The 18,458-nt window shown below is 45.4% G+C and overlaps 4 protein-coding genes and 1 long non-coding RNA gene across 5 annotated transcripts; 3 read left to right on the forward strand and 2 right to left on the reverse strand.

Annotated features, from left to right (window-relative positions):
- Window positions 1-259: 259 nt before the first annotated feature.
- LOC136194903 (uncharacterized) lies at window positions 260-3,375 on the reverse strand. The gene is made up of 19 exons (XM_065984154.1): window positions 3,201-3,375; window positions 3,055-3,153; window positions 2,709-2,787; window positions 2,604-2,653; window positions 2,408-2,552; window positions 2,234-2,363; window positions 2,114-2,175; window positions 1,878-2,064; window positions 1,741-1,827; window positions 1,591-1,689; window positions 1,469-1,534; window positions 1,386-1,423; window positions 1,232-1,328; window positions 1,115-1,172; window positions 790-920; window positions 635-730; window positions 493-579; window positions 401-430; window positions 260-349 (listed from the first exon to the last, which is right to left on the reverse strand). The coding sequence occupies exons 1-16, from the start codon at window positions 3,355-3,357 to the stop codon at window positions 728-730; spliced, it is 1,488 nt and encodes a 495-aa protein (XP_065840226.1). The 5' UTR covers window positions 3,358-3,375; the 3' UTR covers window positions 260-349; window positions 401-430; window positions 493-579; window positions 635-727.
- On the forward strand, window positions 3,016-11,006 carry LOC136194900 (coiled-coil and C2 domain-containing protein 2A-like). The gene is made up of 51 exons (XM_065984150.1): window positions 3,016-3,110; window positions 3,185-3,438; window positions 3,484-3,568; window positions 3,622-3,660; window positions 3,744-3,848; window positions 3,903-4,079; window positions 4,133-4,210; window positions 4,272-4,415; window positions 4,470-4,595; window positions 4,653-4,797; window positions 4,858-4,997; window positions 5,049-5,177; window positions 5,231-5,273; window positions 5,319-5,485; window positions 5,543-5,596; window positions 5,654-5,721; window positions 5,771-5,836; window positions 5,889-5,963; window positions 6,018-6,089; window positions 6,141-6,225; window positions 6,279-6,360; window positions 6,415-6,504; window positions 6,565-6,631; window positions 6,684-6,776; window positions 6,826-6,910; window positions 6,962-7,124; window positions 7,177-7,318; window positions 7,374-7,453; window positions 7,505-7,563; window positions 7,629-7,772; window positions 7,824-7,892; window positions 7,943-8,026; window positions 8,083-8,174; window positions 8,231-8,318; window positions 8,378-8,460; window positions 8,513-8,538; window positions 8,588-8,634; window positions 8,692-8,801; window positions 8,858-9,053; window positions 9,106-9,288; window positions 9,338-9,427; window positions 9,480-9,593; window positions 9,646-9,735; window positions 9,786-9,900; window positions 9,951-10,099; window positions 10,166-10,288; window positions 10,341-10,396; window positions 10,442-10,504; window positions 10,555-10,590; window positions 10,652-10,730; window positions 10,786-11,006. Exons 4-51 carry the CDS (start codon window positions 3,634-3,636, stop codon window positions 10,975-10,977), a joined length of 4,791 nt encoding a protein of 1,596 aa, XP_065840222.1. The 5' UTR covers window positions 3,016-3,110; window positions 3,185-3,438; window positions 3,484-3,568; window positions 3,622-3,633; the 3' UTR covers window positions 10,978-11,006.
- A 756-nt stretch (window positions 11,007-11,762) lies between these two features.
- LOC136194396 (uncharacterized) lies at window positions 11,763-14,123 on the forward strand. The gene is made up of 5 exons (XM_065983494.1): window positions 11,763-11,830; window positions 12,018-12,061; window positions 12,110-12,355; window positions 12,409-12,570; window positions 12,627-14,123. The coding sequence occupies exons 1-5, from the start codon at window positions 11,796-11,798 to the stop codon at window positions 14,042-14,044; spliced, it is 1,905 nt and encodes a 634-aa protein (XP_065839566.1). The 5' UTR covers window positions 11,763-11,795; the 3' UTR covers window positions 14,045-14,123.
- A 288-nt stretch (window positions 14,124-14,411) lies between these two features.
- LOC136194946 (serine/threonine-protein kinase tousled-like 2) lies at window positions 14,412-18,132 on the forward strand. Its single transcript, XM_065984205.1, has 26 exons — window positions 14,412-14,521; window positions 14,570-14,698; window positions 14,752-14,810; window positions 14,869-14,940; window positions 14,999-15,139; window positions 15,195-15,248; window positions 15,306-15,350; window positions 15,405-15,431; window positions 15,487-15,549; window positions 15,598-15,636; window positions 15,691-15,738; window positions 15,792-15,904; window positions 15,960-16,019; window positions 16,073-16,240; window positions 16,295-16,361; window positions 16,414-16,511; window positions 16,571-16,652; window positions 16,707-16,798; window positions 16,857-16,902; window positions 16,964-17,007; window positions 17,056-17,137; window positions 17,188-17,275; window positions 17,334-17,521; window positions 17,580-17,633; window positions 17,686-17,793; window positions 17,844-18,132. Exons 1-26 carry the CDS (start codon window positions 14,506-14,508, stop codon window positions 17,979-17,981), a joined length of 2,121 nt encoding a protein of 706 aa, XP_065840277.1. The 5' UTR covers window positions 14,412-14,505; the 3' UTR covers window positions 17,982-18,132.
- On the reverse strand, window positions 17,980-18,458 carry LOC136194951 (uncharacterized). The gene is made up of 3 exons (XR_010671729.1): window positions 18,414-18,458; window positions 18,239-18,360; window positions 17,980-18,188 (listed from the first exon to the last, which is right to left on the reverse strand). It is a non-coding gene; the product is annotated as an uncharacterized lncRNA (long non-coding RNA).

Below are 18,458 nucleotides of genomic sequence, written 5' to 3' on the forward strand. Positions count from 1 at the left end.
CTTCTATTTCTAACTGTGTTGGTCGGTTGGCCCTGGACACGAGCTATATAGTGACGAGCGGCACGAATAGCTCGAATAGCATTGAAACAGTTCAGGCACTCTACGTCAGTAACTGCCGAATTGGCGCCAGTCATGTCGACAGTCCTGGGAACACCTCATAGTACCAATAGAAGAAATTTGTTTCTTTTCTTTTCTGAGGCTGACCAGGGAAACGGGGTAGGCGGTCGATCGCCTGGCTGGTCAGGATAGTATATGGTGACTCCGCAAAGTACCGAATTGTGAGTCAGAGAAATGAAAGGATTGCCACTTTCGTTTCCTTTGCCATCGGTCGGCATCAGTATTGTCCCGTCTAAGAAACAAATTCGAAAAAATTGAAATTCTTTTCTATGATGTATATTGCCTGTTGGAGTGTCTGAAGGATGTTGGCCAACTATGTGAGCAGGGACAGACCTTCAGTTAGAAAATAATATGGTACGCCAAGAAATAGATTACATGTCTACTTGTATGTTCCCTGCAGAGTCACTGCCTCTGGTACAGTCAAAGATCCTTTGAAAAGAAAATTTCCCACTGGTATCAGCACTAAATTTTTTCCAAAATAATTGATAAGCGAACAAATAGTTTAATTCTAGTTTGCCTGTTCCTCCGTTGGTTTTGTTTGCTGCGTCGAGGGCTGATTGAAAGGCGTGTGTATTGTCCGTCTTTGCATCCCCAACCGCTCCGAAATCCATCACTGCAAAAGAGATAAGGACCTTTTGCACTCTCATATGCTATTTGCATTGCGACCGGTACCGTCGAAAATGGATGCTTTCGAGGAGTCAACGTTATGCCTGTACGTATATTCAATATTTTGAAATCGTTGATCGAGCTGAAAGCTTTGGCCGCCTCGAGACAATTTGAGTGCCTGGCAAAGCAAGACTCCACTGCGACAGAGCAACAGCAGTGAAATAAAACGAATGGCCATGGTCCTTCTCGCGGGCACGTGAGAGCTACTCATTCATTAGGTGCACTATGCAATTGGGAGGCGTACTACCGTGCAAAACAAGCGTGAAGGAGAACATTGAAAATCAAATAATAGGACGTGGAAACTCTGCTCGAGAGAATCAATGGGGATTACCGTCCGCGTTTAGTCCTATTTGAGTGTTGCGAGCTTTTCCTGACACTCGAGTAGAACCCTGCAACACCAAAGTAGAAACTCGATACTATCGTTTATTCTAAATATATTCTACTGTACCTGTATGACATTGCCTGTTATGACAGCTCTTGCCAGAGTGGATCCAAGATCGACTTGATTTCCATCCTGCTGAAAGTCAGAATTTGTCACCAGAAGACTAGACAAAGAGAGCTAAAGGTGCCTCGTAAGAATACAAAGATAATGACTAGTATACTTTCCTGTTGCTCCATCCACTTCAATAGCATGTCTTCCCTAAAACCAATATTTAGAGAAAGTAGTAAAAAAAACAAGGTTTGCCTTCTTGTCGTGGTCCCACTGACTAAAGGTGCAGTCTCCAAATCCAGTTGTTCCAGATCCAGCAATCTAGACGCGTATAAACGAACACTTAAAGGCTGCAAAAACGAGAGCCTTCAACGTGCCTTCGCAATAGAATTAGATGGTCCCCAAAAAGCGCTATTGACGAGACGAAGGGTGCCTTTGTTAGAGGAACTGACAACAATTTGAGACGAGTCTACACCCTAGCAAAACGAAAATGGCTTTTTGATAATTAATGAATTGATCGTGCTAACGTAAGGACTTCCAAAAGCAGTAAATTCTCCATTAGTTATTAAAATTCCAAAGGTATCTGCCGCATCGACTTGAACAGACGCATTCGTCTAAATAAAATCAATATAAAATAGTTTCTCAATTAAGCTTTCCGCCTTACAGCCATATCCGCTCCGATTCCGAGAAAGTTACCGTTGCAAGAGCCTTTGGTGCTGGCCAAAAAGTGATAGCCAATAGCGTAGCCAAACGCAAACGTATTGAACACGTATTCCCAATCGGTTCGAGCAAAGACAAACGCTCGACCGTGCAACAACTGCCATCCAATGTAATCCTTGTTATAAGAATACCTAGAAAAGCGCAGAGTGCAGATACTCAAAGCACATAGTTCTGACATACCAAGGATTCCAGTGGACGTCTTCAACGCGACCAATATCATACGTCTCGTCCACGTAGATACCCTAACAAATGATTTTAATCACAAAAAAAGCGATCTCTTCTTCCTTTTGTATCTTCAACCGTATTGATGGGTTGGCCTTGGATGCGTGCAATATAATGACGAGCGGCACCGACGGCGCGAACTGCATTGAAGCAATTCAGGCACTCGATGTCAGTAACGGCTGCGTTGTTTCCACCCAGGACAATGGTCCTAAGAAAAAGCTGTACATCGCTCTAAAAATAAATTTCATTTACCAGGGAAATGGGGTTGGCGTTTGATTGCCTGGCTGGCCAGGATAATATATCGTGACTCCACAAAGCACCGAGTCACGAGAGATGGTAATAAAGGGCGAACCGCTTTCGTTTCCCTTGCCACCAGTCGGCATCAGAACTGTACCATCTTAGAAAAGACGATCAGAAAAAGTGCAAGTGCTTTTTTTTCTCACTGTACCTGTTGGAGTGTCAGCAGGATTTTGACCGGGCGTGTGAGAAGGCACGGATCTTCAGAGAAACGACGCCTTACGAAAAAAATTCCCACTCTTCGGTTTCTTCTCACTTGTACGTCCCTTGCAACGTGACAGCCGCTGGCACAGTCAATGATCCACTGAAGAGAAAATTTCCGGACGATATCAGAACTGGACTTTTGAATTAGATATCGCTGTCGAAACAGAGAATATCTATATGTTGCCTGTGTTAGGCCAACATAGTAGATCGCTCACAAAGTAGATCAATGACGTCATTGTGTCTATATATAGTAGCTGCATCATACATATGGCTGACCCTCCCATGACACTTCTAGAAGTGTCATGGGAGGGTCAGCCATATGTATGATGCAGCTACTATATATAGACACAATGACGTCATCGATCTACTTTGTGAGCGATCTACTATGTTGGCCTCACAGCCTGTTCCTCCGAGGGTCTTGTTTGCTGCATCGAGGGCCGATTGAAAAGCTTGGGTATTGTCCGTCTTTCCGTCTCCCACAGCCCCGAAATCCGTCACTAGAGATGAAATAAATGATTTCTTTTGTAGCCAATCTGCACCGTACCGTCAAAAATGGACGCGTTCGCGTTAGAGCCGAATTTGTACACGTTTTGAGTACTCCAAGCTGGCTGGCCAAACTGAACTCGTCCTCGAGGCGTCATTAACGCTTGGGAGAGTAAGAATTCGCTGCAGCAAAGCAGCAGTAGCCTGCAAACGATCATTGTTTTTCTTTTCTGGCACGTGATTCCGTACGACGCGCGCTTGCCCAGACGTCGGAGGGAAAATACGGAGAGCACAGCCGAGTACGTCTACGTGAACGACGCTTTCGGCGACTAATAGATCATTAGATTGCTACGAGCGCGTTTGCGAGCGCGCAGAGACGCCCTCGAGCAAACGCTCGACGCGCGATCGAACGATGGCGACAAAACGACGGTACGCGGAGCCTCTTCTACAGAAAATTGTTAGTATACGATGCTTTGGACCAGTCTGAACTTGCCATGGAGGATCTCGTACACGAGGAATCGGTGAGAGAAGACGTAGTGTAGCGCAACCATGGTTACAAGGATGCAAGGAGTCCTGTAGCTAATGGGACTTCTCTACTGTCTAGTCTAAGATTGATGATGGTGATGATGAAGTGATGAGTCACCCAAGCGAAGAGACGAATGATTTCATGAAAACGCTTATGGAACGGCGTGAGCAAACAAGAAATACTGTGAGCACTCTTTGTAGTTGGTGTCCTTGATTACATTCTCTTTTCTGCGCGCAGTTGGAATCGACAATGGCTCAACGTCATCGTCGATTGCCGCCGCTTAAGCAGACGCACAAAGGCCAACAAGTCGACGTCGTCGACGTCGAAGGGCCTTCGGCTTTGACGGCGTCGATACGGGAGCGCATGAGACAACGCGTTCGCGAGGCATCGGCAAAGTCCCAATCAACAGGAACAGTAAATAATGACGTCAAAAATAAATAATTAAGATTATTTATTTATTTATTTAGGAAATCCGGCCTCGTCGTTTGCGATCGCTACGGCAACGCGGTGACGTCCAAACGCGATTTGATGAACCGAGCGTGAGTGTACGTCTATTATGATATCTATTCCCTGTGTGCACTTTCTACTAATCTTTTTCTATATCAGGTCTTCGCTTCGACGTCGTCTCCGCCGCCGGCGTCTTTGCGTCTGCCGTCTCCTCCTGATGACAAAGATGAGATTGTCGAGGAGCCCGAACCGGCTTTGGAGAGATGGAAACGAGCCATCGAGAAAACGAGACCAACCCGTTTTGTATAGAACATGATAAAGCGTATTGAATCATCAACAAAATTATCTTTGGATCAGGCTCAGTCAGAGGCCGGAATCGACGAATCCGCTTACGACTTCTTCACAAGCTCAATTGAAGGAGGACCAGAGGCGTTGGAGGAGGAAGAAGTCGAAGAACAGCGTCAAGTTAGCCAAGAGAGACAAGTAATTAAAATCAGTCCTATAATAATTTCAAAGAAGCAGGTCTTTGTCTTGACACAGATTGCCGAAACGGATCTCGAAGCGGGAGAAGGGGATGAAGAACAGTACGTTCCTCTCACGGTGCGAGGCCACGCCGAATATCATCCTCACGGAGAGCGTCTCAAAGTGGAAGAAGAACTCTATTTCTATCCGAGTAGCGACTCCGGTAGAAACCCTTTGATTAATTTGAAAAAAATATTTTTTATATGTATGTACATGTGTATAGCTCGTCTGGAGGATAAGCTTCCGGAGGAGACCGAGGCTCGTCACTTGGAGGACGAGGGCCTGTACGTCGGTAAGCGTCCGCCGGTCTCGTGGCGAAACTACAATCGACTCGAGAATCGATTACTGAGACAAGAAGACAAGGTAAGGGAGGCAAGCCACTAACCAGCTAAAATTATTAATTTTTTTTCTAAGGGTCGAGCGTGGTTCGCTGAAGACGGACGATTGTCTTACGTACCCGACCCTCTCAAGAAACCGCCGTCGCGTCCCCACGTGCACATCGGTGGGACAGATGATGAAAAATTAGATACCGAAGTCAAACTCGTAGGGAAACTTAAAAAGCGGCTGACTGGCCTTTGATCTTTTTCTTACTTTAGCCACTTGTAGAAACGTTTGATCATCGTTTTATTGACGGATCTGGTTAGCTGACTTGACTCCCCCAACCCACGTCATTCCCTTTCCTAGGACTTGGCTTTGGTTGCTATCAGCTCGACGTCGATATATCGTCGCTTGCCTTCAGTCATCACTCCCTATTCAGCGTCGAGCACGTTCTCGCGTCGCGACTCAGTCAACTCTATTCACAGTACGTCGAGCGACGGGAAAAGGGGATCGTAACCTTTATGGAAGATCGAGTAGGAAACCCTTACCGGTACGATTAAAAATCTTTTGGATGTATTTCTTCTCTCTAGTTGAAAGCTCTGAGAGAAGCGAGTCGGCATTTGCAGGAGACGCTTGGACCAGTGGTAAGAAAGGGCTCACGTCTTTTATGAATGTATCTCTAAAGGGAATGTTTTATGAAGGATCCTGAACCAGGTACGGTTCTTGAAGAGCAGTTTCATCGTTTGCGCGAATACAAGTCCGAAATAAGGTTAGTCAAAGTCGAAATATCTTTACCCTTCATATGCGCTACTGTGCAGACGAATTCGACTACTGAAGGACTCTGAAGAAGTCACAGACAAGAAGATAATAAAGAGCATACTTAAGTAGATGGAATGGAGTGGTGGTTTGGTATCCAATGCTCGTGATTTTTACAAGGTACTGGAACAATCTCAAAGCCGTTCGACAGGAGCAAGGCTACAATGCCACGTCGTTAAAATTAGTCATACGAAAGTGAGACATTTTATGATACTGACGTCAGTGAAAGCGACGCTTTTGATTCCCCAGGGAAGGAGTCAGTGCACGCGACGACGAAGCGGCGTGGCAACGAGCCATCGACGAAGAAGTCGAAGAATTGAGGTATGCAACGATGGCTGAGTACACGTGCACTTATGATCTTATTCACGTTAGAGAGGAATACCAAGAAGAATATGCCGGACAGTTGATGGAATATCAGAGACAAATGGACGAGTATAGAAAAGAGAGAAAACTAATTGTTAGTTTCTTTATTCGGATAGAATTATTGTATAAATCTTTTTATGTAATTAGCGTCAAGAAATGAAACGACGTCGACGAGAGACTCAGGAAGAGGAAGGGAGAACTTTCGATCGGAGTGCCGCTCTTCGCGAACGTACTCTTCTCCGTCTCCGTTTCTTTGAGGACAATACACTTTTTTTTCTCGTAGCTGTTCGACCTGACGGTCCGGCTCCGTTCGACGAGGCTGCAGCTCGACGTCAAGTCGTTGAAAAGGCAATGGAAAATCGACGTCATCCAGGCAAGACGATTGACACATACACGATAGAGAGGAGAATTTTATTGGGGGACCTTTTTGCAGGCCAACCAAAACTCTTTCCCATACTCGACTCTTCGGCTTTGATTTCCGCTTCTCAGCAATGCCCTAGGCAAAATGATGCAGGAATCAATAGATTAATGATTGACTAGCTTATCTCTTAGGGAAGAACAGCTTAGACGTCGCGACGTTCAGCGTTGTTCGTACTGCATTCGAGTTCTTTTCAACAAGCGAGAGGTGTCGAGAACAGCGACCAAGTACGCGTGCACGCTATGTCTTAGCACACGTTTGAACGAACGCTTTTAGAACTTTATCCGGAGACTTCACCGTTCACTTCGGTCAAATTTTCAATATTCAAATTCGCCAATGGCCAGAGAGTATATCACTTCAGGTGAGAGCGCATCGATTCTTCTCGTGTACACCTCCTTAGGCCTTATTGCAGCTGTATGAGAGTCGTAGTGGCTCTTCTGGCGGCTTTGGTCTCATCGCCGAAGTCTACGTTCCCATACCGCCCTCCCAGCTCCATTCAGGCAACGTCGCCCTCGAAAACATCGATTTCAGTAGTCCACAGAAAGTCGAGTACGCTCACACGGGCGTGGGCAGCGGTAAGGGGAAAAACCTCGAATTTTTTAATCAGACTTTTATATTCGTCTTTAGGTATCAATGTCGATATTTCGTCGTCCGGGCTGGTCTCGATATTACTGACGTCTGGCGCGTTGAGAGCGAGCGCTTGTTGGTCGAAGGACGACGCGACGGGAAAGATTCTTTCTCCGCCTATGCTGGGACAGCCAACGCATTTGTAGAGACACCAAGGTCGATTTTTAAATGCACGATTCAGACGCGTACTTTTTTAGCGGGGAAAGATACGTCGATGCTATTGCGGCTTTGGGAGCGACGGGAATGGTCGACATACAGAAATTGGCCACGTGGATTTGTATGAAAAGAAAGATGGAGATTTTTTTCTCTGAAGAATTCTTTTATTTAGCTGAGGCACAGCTCGATCCTAATGATCCGCGAAATGCCGACTTGCTCTATTTAGTCAAGGTACGCTCACGGAAGTCGTCGTTTATTTTTTCTCTTCATGCGATTTTCTGCTGTTTTTTTTGCAGACTCATGCTGGAGACGATCCGTCTTGTCTTGCTAAGCAGGACTACTTTCGACTGAACGAAATGGAAAAGGATTCGTATTTTTGTGAAGACGACTATTTGGAAAAGAGCAAACGATTTCAACTGTTAGCTCTGAGAGACCAAGAGGTACGTACTATAGACGTGGAATGTGAAAAACTTTGACAGTTTCCCATATAGGCTCGAAATTTTAGCGGTTTCAAAATGGTTCCTGCCAATGACAGTGAAATAAAAGATAGCATTTTTACCGTTAGCTCAGTAGGACACTCCTAATTACCAGATGCAATTCCTTTCAATAGGACTTAGCTTCAAAAGAAATCGAAGAAGAGGAGCTTGATCCTCATAAACTACAACGTTTTGCCGTAACAAATTTCTTCAAAGAGGCGAGATCTTCGTTCACCTATTCTGATTTATGGGTGATTTTTTTTTCAATCGTTAGGTTCAGTCTAGGGTCATTGATCGGTCGCAGAGGGCGAGTAGGCATCGCGAACTACGAGACGTCGTTATCGAAGAAGAAGTTCCCAATATCGGGTGAGAGGAATAGACTAAGGAGGGGCGAAACGGATGTACCGTACCGTGTCTGATAGAATCCTCGGCCAGTCAATTGTGAAACTTCTAGCACCCAGACGACCACTTAAACCGGAAAGAAAAGAAAGAAAAACGATATTTACTCAGGTAAGATTCGAAGAAAAATTTTCAATAATTTATTCCACGCGTGTGTTTTGCTCTTCTAGGCCGGCGGTGTCAGCGACATCAAGCTCCTCGTACGACTCGTCAGGGCCTTCAACGTTCCCATACGCGAACGCTCAAACACCAGGTACGGAATACGAGACATGTAGCCCACGACACGATAGATCATTGACATCTAGATTGGGAGCTCGATCCAGTGGACAAGGTCAGAAAAACAACATACAAATAAACGTCTATTTATACATAGGATTTAGGTGGTCGCGATGGCGATCCGTCGTCGGACTTTGATCTCACGGATCAGGTTAGGAGAAGACAGTAATCGTTGTCTACCTTTATGTGGGGGGGACGTTGTTTTTAGGTTCAAGTACGACCGTTTGTTGAAGTGAGCTTCCAGCAGTCGAAACAACTGACGCCGGTTGCCGACGGTCCCAATCCAAGTTGGAACTCGGAAATGAGTCTTCCTTTCATGTGCGTTTTGGTCTGCAATCTGGCCTCCCCGCCTACATATCGCTCTTCGTTTCCAGGTCTCCGAATCACGACTATTCCCCCGTTGCTCTTCAAGGCGTCACCGACCTGATTTCATTTAATCTGTTCGACGAAATTCTCGTCGATTTGCTCGAGGACGATCGCCAGCGCGAGACGAATCGGCACGAGCGAATCGAACGTCGTTGGCTAGGCAACCTGTCCGTTCCATTTTCGACCGTTTATTCAAACACGAGAGTCAGAGAAAAAAGTCGTCGCTTTTTTTTTGTATGACTTTTTTCTGGCTCAGGTTGACGGCACGTTTCAGGTGTCCGTTCCGTCCGTTTTGCTTGGCTACAAGAAGGATGATAGTCGTGCCACTGAAGTGGCATCTGCATCTGATTTCGCCTTGATGTCTCACAGTCAGACGTTTCTGAGTTTATTTATTACCATTGAACCGCCTCTACCGCCACTGCCGACTCTTCGCGAACAGGTCAGGATTTCGCTAGCCCGCTCCATTGCTAATTTTATCTTTGATGCAGTATGATTCCAATGAAGATCCTCGACTTCTCAGAACGGCTCGAGCTTGGAGCGACGCTCTGGAACGCAAATTTAAGAAGAGACGAATACAGGTAAGGAGGAGAGCGCTATGGAGTGTGTTTTACTTGGTCCTGTGTTTTCTAGATGACAGTGATGGACATCAACATCAAGACGGTATTCATAACTCGCTACGTTCGATCCCAGAATCCTCCTGAAGGGATTTTGGCCAACGTCGAATCGGGTTCTCTTGCTGCTATGGTAAGGGGAGCGGAACGGATGGCTCTGCTTTCCGTTGAGAGTTTTTTTGAAGGAAAAAGTCGCGTGGTACGTTGCTATGATACCGTCTCTGGCCGATGCCGTCGCCTTTCGTTCCAATTGCGACATATGGGCGACTTCAGAGGTAGAAAATATTTTATTTTTTGCATTAAATATATCGGTTTTCTTTTTTAGCAATTTTTAATGATGCAGGCCGGAGACGAAGAGGAGCACGCCGTTCTTCTTTGCAACTATTTTCTCTTCATGGGCAAAAAGGCGTGGGTCGTTTTGGGTTCAGGAATACCTGAAGGCAAAAGACTGCTACTTGGTTGGAACTAGATGTTCATAGTCTTATTGTAGGTTCAACTGCATACGTTTTGACCGAAGATCAAGGCGATCAGCTCTCCGGTGAATACTGGCTGTGGAATCCAAGCACAGGAAAGCGATTTCACCAGTTCGATCCTTACTGTCCTCTGCAGACTGTCGACTCCGTTTTTGGCACTGAAAATGTGTGCTTGCGTTACGTGACCGTTTTATTGTTCTATTGTGACATTGCATTCTTCTTCTTCTTCTAGATTTGGGTCAATGTTCAAGATCACCAAAAGCCGTCGTTTTTGAATTTCAATTTGAGTTTGAGTCGCAATTGGCGACCTTTCTTCTCGAAGCGCTATCCGAATCCCGGTCTCAGTAGCGTGCAGGTACAGCAGGTCAATCGATTAATCATTAACAATTAATTCTCTTTGTTTTTAGGGTGATTTAACGTATAAACCTCCAGATGAGAGCTTGGCAAAGTCAGTGGAGGAAAAGTAAGTAGAGTGGCTGAAAAGAAAAGCGTTCACGACTATTTCCAGGATCGAGAGATTATTGAAAAAGAGATTCGAGGAGAGCAGACGTCATGTTACAAGATGGAACAGGTATGCATTCGTATTCTTCTATCTGACAGATAAACCATTTTGGCTTTTAGACATTGCATAGCAGAGCTAAGGAAATTCCTCCCAAGGTACAAGACTCTCAGCAAGTGCTAGATATATATATATATCATTAATCTACGATTTTATTAGGCTGGAGGAACGTCCGTTTGACAGCGCTTCAGTGGAAGATCAGAAGCTTCAGTTGGCTTCCATTACCGGATCAGACAAGGTTGGATTTTCAAAAACGTGTGTTCGATCTCAGTTGGGTATTTCTCTATGTATAGTTGAGCGGTTTTCCTCTTCACTTTGCTTTCACCGACGTTGACAGCATAGTCAATTCGGTCCTCGATACGCGCTTGCACACAATCGAGGATCCCCAGGCCGAATTCGCCCTGGCAGTTTACGTAGAGGCTTATCCTAGTGACGTATTATCGGTGTGGGTATATGTAGTGGGACTGACCAAAAGATTGACGTAGTGATATTAAATTAAAGGATAGTTAATTAAGATTAGTCTCTGTGGGAGACGCCTTACGTTCACCGTAAAGTAGCCACGAGGGGAGGAGGAGCGTCTGAGGCGTGTCTGGTCGAAACCTTCATCATTCCAATGAGCGCGTCGAAAAAAACCATAACATTCACTTCCCAGCCTATGGGAAACAAGAACGTGGCCGAGCTTCCGGGCGTAGGAAAAACGATCGGAATCAATCTCGCTGCGAAGGGGTTTTCAAAGGCAAAGCATGTCTACGGACTCTTTCTGCAGCTGGACGAAGACAAGAAGAAGTTCTGCGCGTGGATAGCCGAAAACGGAAAAGCTAACGAGGGACAAGCCAAGCAATGCTTCGAATGCTTGAAAGAATGGTCTCGTCAGCACTTTCACTAAACTTTTAATAAGTAAACAAGTGCAGCCGTTTGTATCGCGTCTCGAGTGTGTAGTCTAGAGAACGAATTGCTTGCCCCTCCCCCCGGTCCGCCTACTTTATGACACTGTGTTTCCCTACAACTGTAGTGCACTTTGGCCCACTGACGTACACTCTAGTCAAAAAAATATTTCGCCAAAAGCTCACGTCATCCTACACTGCCCCGGACGCCCAACGCCACGAGGTGACTTGCACGTTACGTCAGTTCCGCCCTTCTGCTGCGCACGGACGTGCACACAGTTTTCTACGCCGTCTTTCGGTTCTCGCTTTCGAGCGCCGCGATCGCTCGTCTTGGCACGTGTATCTTTTCGTTCTCGCTTTCCGGCGCCGTGTGAATCTCGATCGCTCGTCTTTAGCTTTCGGTTCTCGCTTCGAACGGGATGGGTGCTGCTTTGCCGAAAGTGTTGTCCATAAGGTAAGATCAAGACTTTGTGACGTATACCGGCGGCTAAATTTTTGGGGGCCCTTTTCCCAACGAAGGTTCGAACGGCCATCCTTAACCTGATTATTATCAAACTTCCCATTACTGATTACATGTTAATGAATTAATTAGTTAATGACAAATTTCCGGGAACAAAATAAACGTAATCCCTGTGTTATAGGAGCAAGCCGGACAATGATATTGAAAAAGCTGAATTACTGTCTGGTAAGATTAATTAATTGTAAAACAATAGGATGTTTATTTGAATTTTAGGTCATGTTATTGGAGCAGATGTCGTTGAAAAAGGCGGCGCCGTTTCATGCACTTCGTCCGGTTACGTGTCAACGCCTCTTCGCACGTCTCAAACTCTTTCCGCATCATCCACCGACAGTCAAGATTTAGTTGACATGGACGTTGGCTCCGGGAGTTTTCCGTCTCAGGTGATGTCAACGACGACCGAGAGCGCTATCGCCCCCGCTCCGTCAGCTCATGACAACGAATCCAGTTTACTTCGTTTTCGTAAGTCAAGAGAATTTGCCGTTACGTGACATATATAGAAGACGCGACTGCAGGTTCTTGCACGCCGTCATCGGTGCTGATTGATGTTGAAAATAGAAAATTCGTCTATCTGTCTAAAACCATCGACAAAGCCAACTTCTGGATTAAAGATCAGAAGAGGCCATCCATAGATATTCCGAACAAAACAGTTATCGTGAACGGAATGGTCAAAACCGGTAATAGTAGCGTTAAAAGGATATCTATTTCGGTTTCTTAGAGCGTTTCTCTCTAGGAAAGACGACGTTCGTTAGAAACGTTTTGCCGCATCTCGTACATCCGCATTTCCCCAATGCCGACTTCTGGTTCCTCGACTGCGACCTATTTGATTCGGGCTCTCCGGATCTTTTTCTGGGGTCTGCTCTATTCAAGGTGCACGAATATCTAGCGGAAGCAAATGTGCCACTTCCGTACGTCTCGGATGTCCTGAAGCAAATTTCACCAGCCGAGCATTTCTATGTGCAATTGCTCAGTTGCGTTGAAGCAGCAAGCAAAAGGAAGCACGTGTTTATAGTAATGGACGAAGTACAGCGGTGGTTCACGTGGGCAAAAGCGCCAAAGAAGGAGGAGTTGGACGACGTCGCCATCTGTCAAATGCGTCGAAGATTCAAGCACCTCATCTTCAATCCCGACGCTCCGAATGCCCACTTCATAGTTACCGGTTCTGCCATGGGAGCCGCGTGGACCCACCTCTATGAATGCAGAACGAATGGCAATCCGTTAATCGCTGCGTTTCGTATCAATTTGCCCTATCGTGTGTCGCGCGATATTATCGACACAGAAAAGGACATACTTAATGCTCAAGGTCTGTTGTCGCCGTCTATTCTGAACAGGATGTCGTACTTCTGCGATAACAATCACGCGATGCTAAGCTTCCTGGCGGAGAGAGGAAATTCCTGCAATGTTGCGGATGACGCCACGTCCGTGGCCACCATTTGTTCTAAATTAATCTCGACGAAATTAGCCGAAGAGATTTGGCACGATACGGCATGCGCCCTACACATGATGAGGCCTGCCATGCGATTAGCGCTCCGAAAGCTTGTTTCGCCGCTGGGCTTGGAAGAAGAAGAGCTATGCAATATGAGAGGATGGCGAGAGCACTTGGCGGAATTTTGGGAGGAAGTTAGTGATGCAGAAGTCGAGGGCAAAAGGTACTGCGTTAAATCAGGGCCATTTCAGTCGTTCATTCTTCATTTCATTCTTCCCGATGGGGAGTTACGCTACAAAATTGGTGCCCCGGCTGCCAATTTGGAAGAAGAAGTTCGATTTTGCCGATACGCCGAGGGCACGATTGCATTTGGAGAGGCATGCAACGTGGTGAGGAAGAACCCCCAGCACCCAAAGCTTAGCGTTTTCGTCCGGAATGGACTAAATCACTTAGAGCAGCAGTTGAAGGCCAAAGGAATGAGCAATCCGCTCTTCCAAGGATCCAAGTTTTGCCAGCTACTTCTCAAGAACGACGATCCGAAGTACAAATCTCTTTCGAAGGCATTGGCATCTCCTATGCTACTGGATTCGCTTAGTGCGTCTCTAATTGCCCAAAGACACTTTTTCGCCCATCAGTTGCTCTTCAAGAGAGCTGAATTGCTTGAAGTGATGAAGAACTGTCCTTTTGACTTTTGGGATGCGTTGCCCCATATCACGTTGCCTTAGCAAACTTGATACGTTTGTAGTATGTGCAGTTGTTGTTTAGGTACATGTAGTGGCCCATGTAGTGCGGCTTAGTACAGTGTATCCCAATTACACTAGTGCAAGAACTCCTTTGCGGACCTGCAATTATAGTAGTGGGACTGACGAAAAGATCAATTACTGGGTGATATGAAATTAATAGGTAGTCAAATCAGTGAAAGGGTTATTAATTAATTAATTAAATTAATTAATATGACGTAGACTAGCTCCTTCGCGCACCCGCGATTGCTCCACTTTGGCGCGGAGGCCAAAGCCTTCCAGGCTAAAGTGGCTACACAGTACTGTAGTCAAAAAATATTCCGCCAAAAGCTCACGTGATCCTACACTGGCCCGGACGCCCAACGTGTCACGCACGCGAAAGACGAAGAAAAAACTCTCAATCGCTGTCAAATATCGCCTGCATGCATCTTGCGTCTTCCTAAAAGATGCATGCTAACGAAAGTAAAGAAAGAAATCGCCTATCGATCGTTCTGTAAGCGTATTCTGCAGCCGAGAGCGCGATAGCAAACCGTTCCGTTCGAACGGCCGACGGAAGAGGTCGCGCGCCGAGTCACGGCCTTTCGAGCGTTAGCTGGTGCTCGGCTGGCACTTCTACGGCGATTCCGCCTCCACAAATAGGTAAAGGAGCGAGAAAAGGGATCATCTCCTTACGCCCACAACTTCGCGTTTAGAGCAGGACGGGTCTCTTAGTATTGACTGTCAAAAATTGCAAAAACTCGAGGCTAGGATGGTAAGGGGGTGCTTCAGTGTGAAACGAAAAAAAGTGTTTTGAGTAGATAAAATTTTAGATGGAATTCGGGGAAAATTCGAATCAGAGTGCCGTCAGCGTTTCTTCGTTTAGTAGCGATAAAGAGGACGTGGTGATTAATTTATTGAAATTTTTTGATGTGGCTCAATTGGGCAAGTCTTGGTCTCTAGGACGACGTTCCGGTGATGACGTACGCTGGAGGAAGAAGAAGAAAACGTCGAAAACCGCCGCCGAACTCTCTCGACGAAACGTTGGCAAAGCCTTCGAAGGTCGCTTCGGAAATGAAAATCAGCGACTTCTTTGGAAGGAAGGTAGACAATGAGTAAATCTGCGCGTGTGGGTGTGTGTCAATGCGTTTCTTTGAAGGCATCAGGAAACTCGTCATTGAAATCCTCGCCTGTAGTTTGTTATGAAAAGGCGGTAAGAATGGGTGTTCGATGTCGTTTGCCTGCTGTTGCATCGTCTGTTTATGACAAGGTTCAAGTAGCTCCGAATGTAGGAATCACTAGTGCTGGATGTCAGGTAAATTGACATTACGTTTATATATATATACGTGTATATCTTCTATTTTCGTAGACGGATTTGACTATCAGTGGAATTGATGTGACGTTTGATTTGCTATTTGTCTTTAGTTTTGGTTCCAAATTGATTTTTTTAGTTTATTACTCAGCAGAATTTGGCTATGAGAGGTGAAAAAGAGGAAGTGAGCAGACTGCATGAGGTAAGAACACAGCCTGGAGTATATATCTGACTTAGTGTCTTTTTCCAGACCGTTACGTCTCTGAAGGAACAACTGAAACTTTCTCAGGTCAGTTCAAAGAGCATACACTTGGCATAGGTACACGAAGACTATTTATTCTAGGCTGCCTACAAGAAGCTCGAAAAGGAATGCAATGCAAGCATGGAAAAGGTTGATTGTCTTCTATGTATTGTCGTGGTCGTAGCTATCGTTCGACTTTGTAGGCATCGCGAATGAATAAGCTCCTTCTGAAAGACAAGTCTGAAATTGAGGCGCGCGAAGATAGGGAAGTGTGTATGAAGAACTGCCTTCGACTCGGACAATTTGTGACGCAGAGGTCAACCGTTGTCCCGTTTTTCTTATATTGCACTAGATTGTATGCTGCTTTATAGGCAAGGGCATCAGTTCGTTGAAGTGTGGAGAGAAGGCTACGCTTTCAGTGGAATCCAGAAGTAGAAAAGGAGCGCCCTCTAGAACGTTGTGCACGTCTCTTTCCCCATTCTAGGCGTCTGGAATTGATTAGTCAACAGAAGGAGGAAACAGATAAACAAAAGAAGCTATTGACAAAACGCAAGCCTCCCAATCCTGGCACAGTAGAGAAGAAACACAAGCAGAAATCCGCGAGCGTTTCAAACGAAGGAGACGTTTTTGCTAAACCGTCAGCTCCAGTCAGGTATTTATATAGTGATTGATTAATTAATACGTCCTTGTAAAACGTTACGTGCAGTCTGCCACTTGACGAATATTTCGAGCAGGATGAAATTCTAAAATTGCGCGTACAAGCGTTAAAAAAAGTGACGTATATAGAGAGAGGCTTCTTTAGTCAAGACATCATTAGTTCTGCAGGAAGAAACGGACGTTCAAGTAGAACTCGAAAGTCTCGAGAGAGAACGAACTCTTCACATAAAGGAACTAAAGAGAATAGCTAGTGAAGACCAGTCAAGGTTTTCCTTATATCATGTGGCCATTTTGTCCGCGCACATCCACGTCTATTGCTTCTTAGATTCAAGGGAAATCAAGTCTTGCACGGGCGTTACTTTCTACTCAAGCTTCTGGGAAAAGGAGGCTTCAGCGAAGTCCACAAGGTCCACTCTCCAACGATTTTTTTTCCTGCCGCCGAACGACCGTCTTCTGCTCAGGCTTTTGATCTAAAGGAACAACGATACGTCGCCTGCAAAGTTCATCAGCTGAACAGAGACTGGAAAGACGATAAAAAGGCCAATTATATCAAGTCTGGATCTCCCCAGTTAACGAAAAACGATTCCTTTTTGTGATTGCGTTTTTTCTAGACATGCACTTAGAGAATACAACATTCACAAGAAGCTTCATCACCCGGTAATTAATCGAAATGTTTTTATTGAATACCTTTCTTCAATGGCTCTTCTTTTTGTTGTAGAGAATTGTTCGACTGTTCGACGTTTTTGAAATTGACCCAAATTCGTACGGCAATCTAGGATTTTTTTCGAGAGAAAAATGAAATGTTCTTAGGTTTTGTACTGTTCTGGAGTTTTCCAGCGGAAACGATTTGGACTTCCATTTAAAACAGCACAAATGCATGCCGGAGAAAGAGGTACGATATACAGAAAGCAATGCTTTGGCGCGAGCAAGGCATTCTAATAGGCCAGAAGCGTCATACAGCAGGTGGTCCGTGCTCTAAAGTATCTAAACGAAATCAAACCACCAATCATACATTACGACTTGAAACCAGGTTCAAGAGAATCATTGATTAAGTGACTAAGTGGACATATGAATCGGGGTCTTACTAGGCAACATTCTTCTCGGTTCTGGACCTGATAGTGGCGAGATAAAGATCACAGATTTCGGCTTGAGCAAGATCATGGAAGACGACGGTGCTGCAGACATGGAATTGACGTCACAAGGAGCTGGAACGTACTGGTATCTTCCACCCGAGTGTTTTATTATAGGAAGAGAACCGCCGAAGATTTCCTCGAAGGTAAGCTCTTTGATTTGGAAGCACGTGTGAGGTTAAGGGGCGCGTTTCTTTCGTGGAGGTCGACGTTTGGTCTGTGGGAATTATTTTCTATCAGTGCCTGTATGGAAAGAAGGTGGACTTGTTTATGAATCAAGAGGATATGTGTATATGATTTTTTCGCGTAGCCTTTTGGGAATAATTTATCGCAGTCGTCCATACTCGAACAGGAGACGATTTTGAAAGCAAAGGAAGTCGAATTTCCCGGCAAGCCTTCGGTGACAAACGAGGCGAAGGTGAAGCATTCAAAAGAGGAAGCTTTGTAGTTTTAATGGAGAATTCTTAGGATTTCATTCGTCGTTGTTTGATATACGATAAAAGTGAAAGACCCGAAGTGAAAGTGCTGGCGAACGATCCCTTCTTACAGCCGCGATTGCGCCGAGAAAGCACGGCGTCTCTAGCTGCACAGCCTCCGGGTCAATGACTACAGTCAGAGCTTTGATTTAGACAGATTTTAAGAAAGAGACGAACTCGACACTGATTTTTGTCATTTTTTTCGACTTGGGCCTTGTGTTCAGCGTTATTAGAAAGCTACTGCCTATTTCAACGTAAGGATAAATACTAAAGTTGCTCTTTTCTTCATGATTTTTTCAGTTCAGCGTCTGAGAGTTGCTCCTTGATTAGTCGAGCCCTAAAACGAGTTTCAACGCTGCGAGCAATCTTCTAAAGGCTGTTTCGTACTGTCGCAATCCGTCGGATCGTCCTCGTTCGAACGCCTGTCGACATTCGCGGACAAATCCTTCGTTGAAGCCGTCTTGCAGAGCGTTCTCTCGGCCTTGAGCAATTCCGTCGCGATATCCCGCCTGCAAAACAAACAATTCAACCAACTGGATCGTTCGATTGCAAATGGGAGCACCAATTCGGCCTCCTCGAGGCGTTTTTCGAAATCGTTTGTTGACAT

Source organism: Oscarella lobularis, chromosome 13 (genome assembly GCF_947507565.1).
Source record: "Oscarella lobularis chromosome 13, ooOscLobu1.1, whole genome shotgun sequence".
Lineage (NCBI taxonomy): Eukaryota > Metazoa > Porifera > Homoscleromorpha > Homosclerophorida > Oscarellidae > Oscarella > Oscarella lobularis.

Coding starts and splice junctions, on each gene's coding strand:
- LOC136194900 (XM_065984150.1), top strand. CDS start 3,634: ATGGAGGATCTCGTACACGAGGAATCG. Junction 5,964..6,017: donor TTAAAATTAGTCATACGAAA/GTGAGACATTTT, acceptor TTGATTCCCCAG/GGAAGGAGTCAGTGCACGCG. Junction 7,893..7,942: donor TAAAAGATAGCATTTTTACC/GTTAGCTCAGTA, acceptor TCCTTTCAATAG/GACTTAGCTTCAAAAGAAAT.
- LOC136194396 (XM_065983494.1), top strand. CDS start 11,796: ATGGGTGCTGCTTTGCCGAAAGTGTTGTCCATAAG. Junction 12,062..12,109: donor AAAAGCTGAATTACTGTCTG/GTAAGATTAATT, acceptor TTTGAATTTTAG/GTCATGTTATTGGAGCAGAT. Junction 12,571..12,626: donor GAACGGAATGGTCAAAACCG/GTAATAGTAGCG, acceptor GTTTCTCTCTAG/GAAAGACGACGTTCGTTAGA.
- LOC136194946 (XM_065984205.1), top strand. Junction 15,351..15,404: donor TCACTAGTGCTGGATGTCAG/GTAAATTGACAT, acceptor CTATTTTCGTAG/ACGGATTTGACTATCAGTGG. Junction 15,550..15,597: donor AAGTGAGCAGACTGCATGAG/GTAAGAACACAG, acceptor GTCTTTTTCCAG/ACCGTTACGTCTCTGAAGGA.
- LOC136194903 (XM_065984154.1), bottom strand. CDS start 3,357: ATGATCGTTTGCAGGCTACTGCTGCTTTGCTGCAGCGAATTCTTACTC. Junction 3,154..3,200: donor GAACGCGTCCATTTTTGACG/GTACGGTGCAGA, acceptor TTTCATCTCTAG/TGACGGATTTCGGGGCTGTG. Junction 1,535..1,590: donor CATCTAATTCTATTGCGAAG/GCACGTTGAAGG, acceptor ATACGCGTCTAG/ATTGCTGGATCTGGAACAAC.